We start from the raw sequence: 6,894 nt of genomic DNA, 5'->3' as shown, positions 1-6,894 counted from the left end.
GGCTTATACAGATCACATTGTTCCCTGACCACCTTAACACCTCACCAACCCTTACAGTTAAACTCCTCCAGGCTACCTTAACACCTCACCAACCCTTACAGTTAAACTCCTCCAGGCTACCTTAACACCTCACCAACCCTTACAGTTAAACTTCTCCAGGCTACCTTAACACCTCACCAACCCTTACAGTTAAACTTCTCCAGGCTACCTTAACACCTCACCAACCCTTACAGTTAAACTTCTCCAGGCTACCTTAACACCTCACCAACCCTTACAGTTAAACTTCTCCAGGCCACCTTAACAGGCTGATACAGATCACATTGTTCCCTGACCACCTTAACACCTCATCAAACCTCACAGTTAAACTCCTCCAGTCCACCTTAATAGGCTGATACAGATCACATCCTCCAGTCCACCTTAACAGGCTGATACAGATCACATCCTCCAGTCCACCGTAACAGGCTGATACAGATCACATCCTCCAGTCCACCTTAACAGGCTGATACAGATCACACCCTCCAGTCCACCTTAACACCTCACCAACCCTCACAGTTCCAGGCAATCTGATAAGAGCTGAGTTCAACTACAACAGAGAGCACACGGATCAAAACAGAGACATGTTGTACTACACTAGCTCTGCACATACGTGGAGCCTAAAATAAAATGGAGAGATTTTCACAGCACAGTAAAGTGAACCCAGGATCACTATAGAATAGACTGACCACTAATTACAGAGTCAGGAAAAGACGTGATGCAACATGCAAACTACCTCAATTAAATACATCTAGTACCTCTAACTACTGAAACACCTTCTACTGAAACACCTGCTACTGAAATACCTTCTAATGAAATACCTTCTACTGAAACACCTTCTACTGAAATACCTTCTACTGAAATACCTGCTACTGAAACACCTTCTACTGAAATACCTTCTACTGAAACACCTTCTACTGAAACACCTTCTACTGAAATACCTTCTACTGAAATACCTGCTACTGAAACACCTTCTACTGAAATACCTTCTACTGAAACACCTTCTACTGAAACACCTTCTACTGAAACACCTTCTACTGAAATACCTTCTACTGAAACAATGAAACACCTTCTACTGAAACACCTTCTACTGAAATACCTTCTACTGAAATACCTGCTACTGAAACACCTTCTACTGAAATACCTTCTACTGAAACACCTTCTACTGAAACACCTTCTACTGAAACACCTTCTACTGAAACACCTTCTACTGAAATACCTTCTACTGAAATACCTTCTACTGAAACACCTTCTACTGAAATACCTTCTACTGAAATACCTTCTACTGAAACACCTTCTACTGAAACACCTTCTACTGAAACACCTACTGAAATACCTTCTACTGAAATACCTGCTACTGAAATACCTTCTACTGAAATACCTTCTACTGAAATACCTGCTACTGAAATACCTTCTACTGAAACACCTTCTACTGAAACACCTACTGAAATACCTTCTACTGAAATACCTGCTACTGAAATACCTTCTACTGAAATACCTTCTACTGAAATACCTGCTACTGAAATACCTGCGACTGAAATACCTTCTACTGAAATACCTTCTACTGAAATACCTTCTACTGAAACACCTTCTACTGAAACACCTTCTACTGAAATACCTTCTACTGAAATACCTTCTACTGAAACACCTTCTACTGAAACACCTTCTACTGAAATACCTTCTACTGAAATACCTTCTACTGGAATACCTTCTACTGAAACACCTTCTACTGAAACACCTTCTACTGAAATACCTTCTACTGAAATACCTTCTACTGAAATACCTTCTACTGAAACACCTTCTACTGAAACACCTTCTACTGAAACACCTTCTACTGAAATACCTTCTACTGAAATACCTTCTACTGAAATAGCTCTGACTACAATGACTCCAATGGTCTGATATGGTTGTCATGCCTTGTCAAGGAATAACAGTTATTCTGCTGAACTAACTAAACACCTTCTACTGAAACACCTTCTACTGAAATACCTTCTACTGAAATACTTTCTACCGAAATACCTTCTACTGAAATACCTGCTACTGAAATACCTGCGACTGAAACACCTTCTACCGAAATACTTTCTACTGAAACACCTTCTACTGAAATACCTTCTACTGAAACACCTTCTACTGAAATACCTTCTACTGAAACACCTTCTACTGAAACACCTTCTACTGAAACACCTTCTACTGAAACACCTTCTACTGAAATACCTTCTACTGAAACACCTTCTACCGAAATACCTTCTACCGAAATACCTTCTACTGAAACACCTTCTACTGAAATACCTTCTACCGAAATACCTTCTACTGAAACACCTTCTACTGAAACACCTTCTACTGAAACACCTTCTACTGAAATACCTTCTACTGAAACACCTTCTACTGAAACACCTACTGAAATACCTTCTACTGAAATACCTTCTACTGAAGCACCTTAGCTCTGACTACAATGACTCCAATGGTCTGATATGGTTGTCATGCCTTGTCAAGGAATAACAGTTATTCTGCTGAACTATACTCCCCCACCTGTTATATACCTCACCTGGGTGAACTATACTCCCCCACCTGTTATATACCTCACCTGGGTGAACTATACTCCCCCACCTGTTATATACCTCACCTGGGTGAACTATACTCCCCACCTGTTATATACCTCACCTGGGTGAACTATACTCCCCCACCTGTTATATACCTCACCTGGGTGAACTATACTCCCCCACCTGTTATATACCTCACCTGGGTGAACTATACTCCCCCACCTGTTATATACCTCACCTGGGTGAACTATACTCCCCACCTGTTATATACCTCACCTGGGTGAACTATACTCCCCACCTGGTATATACCTCACCTGGGTGAACTATAATCCCCCACCTGTTATATACCTCACCTGGGTGAACTATACTCCCCCACCTGTTATATACCTCACCTGGGTGAACTATACTCCCCCACCTGGTATATACCTCACCTGGGTGAACTATACTCCCCCACCTGTTATATACCTCACCTGGGTGAACTATACTCCCCCACCTGTTATATACCTCACCTGGGTGAACTATACTCCCCCACCTGGTATATACCTCACCTGGGTGAACTATACTCCCCCACCTGTTATATACCTCACCTGGGTGAACTATACTCCCCACCTGTTATATACCTCACCTGGGTGAACTATACTCCCCCACCTGTTATATACCTCACCTGGGTGAACTATACTCCCCCACCTGGTATATACCTCACCTGGGTGAACTATACTCCCCCACCTGTTATATACCTCACCTGGGTGAACTATACTCCCCCACCTGTTATATACCTCACCTGGGTGAACTATACTCCCCCACCTGTTATATACCTCACCTACCTCTGTCTGCCTCTCCAGCCAGACAGACAGACAGACAGACAGACCTCCAGACAGACCTCCAGACAGACCTCCAGACAGACCTCCAGACAGACAGACAGACAGACAGACAGACCTCCAGACAGACCTCCAGACAGACCTCCAGACAGACAGACAGACAGACAGACAGACAGACAGACAGACAGACAGACAGACAGACAGACAGACAGACAGACAGACAGACAGACAGACAGACAGACAGACAGACAGACAGACAGACAGACAGACAGACAGACCTCCAGACAGACCTCCAGACAGACCTCCAGACAGACCTCCAGACAGACAGACAGACCTCCAGACAGACAGACAGACAGACAGACAGACCTCCAGACAGACAGACAGACCTCCAGACAGACCTCCAGACAGACAGACAGACAGACAGACAGACAGACAGACAGACAGACCTCCAGACAGACAGACCTCCAGACAGACAGACAGACAGACAGACCTCCAGACAGACAGACCTCCAGACAGACAGACCTCCAGACAGACAGACCTCCAGACAGACAGACAGACAGACAGACAGACAGACAGACAGACAGACAGACAGACAGACAGACAGACAGACAGACAGACAGACAGACAGACAGACAGACAGACAGACAGACAGACAGACAGACAGACAGACAGACAGACAGACAGACAGACAGACCTCCAGACAGACAGACAGACAGACAGACAGACAGACAGACAGACAGACAGACAGACAGACAGACAGACAGACAGACAGACAGACAGACAGACCTCCAGACAGACAGACAGACCTCCAGACAGACAGACAGACCTCCAGACAGACCTCCAGACAGACCTCCAGACAGACAGACAGACAGACAGACAGACAGACAGACAGACAGACAGACAGACAGACAGACAGACAGACAGACAGACAGACAGACAGACAGACAGACAGACAGACAGACAGACAGACAGACAGACAGACAGGGCTTGTGTTCACTAGATACAAATGATTTGAGCTCAAACCACACTGGATCATTCTTCTGTGGTATTTAGGTCAAACACACACCGTCATCACACACGCACGCACGCACGCACGCACGCACGCACGCACGCACGCACGCACGCACGCACGCACGCACGCACGCACGCACGCACGCACGCACGCACGCACACACACACACACACACACACACACACACACACACACACACACACACACACACACACACACACACACACACACACACACACACACACACACACACACACACACACACACACACACACTGTTGCAAGTTCCCCTCACAAGGACACTGTCTGGCTGAGTAAGCATAAGGAAGCTACTAAAAAGTCCCCGGGACTGCGAATACATCTTGGTAAAAACATGATATGCACCAATTTGTAAGTCGCTCTGGATAAGAGCGTCTGCTAAATGACTTAAATGTAATGTAAATGTAAGATACAGAGTACTTCAATATCAGCACAGTGACAGCTGTGTGTCTTTCTGCTAGAGAACACAGGTTCCATTAGAACATGTTTCTACGGGTCTAGTGACAGCTGTGTGTCTTTCTGCTAGAGAACACAGGTTCCATTAGAACATGTTTCTACTGGTCTAGTGACGGTTGTGTGTCTGTCTGCTAGAGAACAGAAACCTAACGTTTACCTCAGCGTAGAAACTGTGACACAAACCACAGTGTTTCGGATCCCCACAGAAAGAGGGAGAGAGAGAGAGAGTTCACACCGACTGCACCCTGCGCCTCTACCCTTTGCAAGCACCAAACCCTGGGTCACCTACACACCAACATCACCAATGATATGATTAAGACACTTGTTTAAGAAGCAGAGCAGCGAGAGAATCGCCTCTCAGTCTGCCCCCTAAGCCATCTCTCCTGGTAGTCTCTTACCTCTTGGCCTTATTCATAGTGATGCGTCTCTCCTCGTCTCTGCTCATCCTTGGCAAGATCACAGGGTCATCCTCTTCTTAGTCCTCCACGGCTGCTCCTATTGCCTCTCTCGCAGACTCTCTGTATCTCTCTCTCTGTCTCTGACAGAGCATGAATGAAGCGGTTTCTATTGGATCATTGTAACAGTTGAACCTCAGAGAGTTTGTGTTTGCTGCTCTCCTGTAGGAGGTTGAACCGGTGCGACACAGAGCTGCTCTCCTGTAGGAGGTTGAACCGGTGCGACACAGAGCTGCTCTCCTGTAGGAGGTTGAACCGGTGCGACACAGAGCTGCTCTCCTGTAGGAGGTTGATCCGGTGCGACACAGAGCTGCTCTCCTGTAGGAGGTTGATCCGGTGTGACACAGAGCTGCTCTCCTGTGGGAGGTTGATCCGGTGTGACACAGAGCTGCTCTCCTGTAGGAGGTTGATCCGGTGTGACACAGAGCTGCTCTCCTGTGGGAGGTTGATCCGGTGTGACACAGAGCTGCTCTCCTGTAGGAGGTTGATCCGGTGTGACACAGAGCTGCTCTCCTGTAGGAGGTTGATCCGGTGCGACACAGAGCTGCTCTCCTGTAGGAGGTTGATCCGGTGCGACACAGAGCTGCTCTCCTGTTAACATCAACAAGGCTCTCTCAGATCGTGGAACTGGCTCTGTGAGATAGGGGAACTCTCATCAGTATGGGGTGTGTGTGTGTGTGAGTGAGTGACTGTGTGTTTGCGTGTGATGTGTGAAAGGGGGAGGAGGTGACAGAGAGAGAGAGAGAGAGAGAGAGAGAGAGAGAGAGAGAGAGAGAGAGAGAGAAAGCAGTGAACCAAGTAGAAGCATCAATAGAGGCATCAGCAGGAGGAGAGAGAGACAGTCTACTGACCTCTGTGTTAGCTAGCCTAGAGACAGTCTACTGACTACTGTGTTAGCCAGCCTAGAGACAGTCTACTGACTACTGTGTTAGCCAGCCTAGAGACACTCTACTGACTACTGTGTTAGCTAGCCTAGAGACAGTCTACTGACTACTGTGTTAGCTAGCCTAGAGACAGTCTACTGACTACTGTGTTAGCTAGCCTAGAGACAGTCTACTGACTACTGTGTTAGCTAGCCTAGAGACAGTCTACTGACCTCTGTGTTAGCTAGCCTAGAGACAGTCTACTGACTACTGTGTTAGCTAGCCTAGAGACAGTCTACTGACCTCTGTGTTAGCTAGCCTAGAGACAGTCTACTGACTACTGTGTTAGCTAGCCTAGAGACAGTCTACTGACCTCTGTGTTAGCTAGCCTAGAGACAGTCTACTGACTACTGTGTTAGCTAGCCTAGAGACAGTCTACTGACTACTGTGTTAGCTAGCCTAGAGACAGTCTACTGACTACTGTGTTAGCTAGCCTAGAGACAGTCTACTGACTACTGTGTTAGCTAGCCTAGAGACAGTCTACTGACCTCTGTGTTAGCTAGCCTAGAGACAGTCTACTGACCTCTGTGTTAGCTAGCCTAGAGACAGTCTACTGACTACTGTGTTAGCTAGCCTAGAGACAGTCTACTGACTACTGTGTTAGCTAGCCTAGAGACAG

General features: G+C 46.6%; 1 protein-coding gene across 1 annotated transcript in view; it reads right to left on the bottom strand.

Annotated features, from left to right (window-relative positions):
- rasgrp4 (RAS guanyl releasing protein 4) overlaps nucleotides 1-5,432 on the bottom strand; it is a 64,688-nt gene extending 59,256 nt beyond the window's left edge. The window contains exon 1 of the mRNA XM_046316543.1: nucleotides 5,296-5,432. Coding sequence (XP_046172499.1) covers nucleotides 5,296-5,342 — 47 coding nt within the window. The 5' untranslated portion in view covers nucleotides 5,343-5,432. The remainder of the gene's footprint in view (nucleotides 1-5,295) is intronic.
- Between the last annotated feature and the right edge of the window lie 1,462 nt (nucleotides 5,433-6,894).

The sequence above is a fragment of the Oncorhynchus gorbuscha genome, linkage group LG19 (assembly GCF_021184085.1).
Source record: "Oncorhynchus gorbuscha isolate QuinsamMale2020 ecotype Even-year linkage group LG19, OgorEven_v1.0, whole genome shotgun sequence".
NCBI lineage: Eukaryota > Metazoa > Chordata > Actinopteri > Salmoniformes > Salmonidae > Oncorhynchus > Oncorhynchus gorbuscha.
The sequence above is the reverse complement of the archived record's forward strand: the minus strand, read 5'-3'. Positions and strand labels throughout refer to the sequence as shown.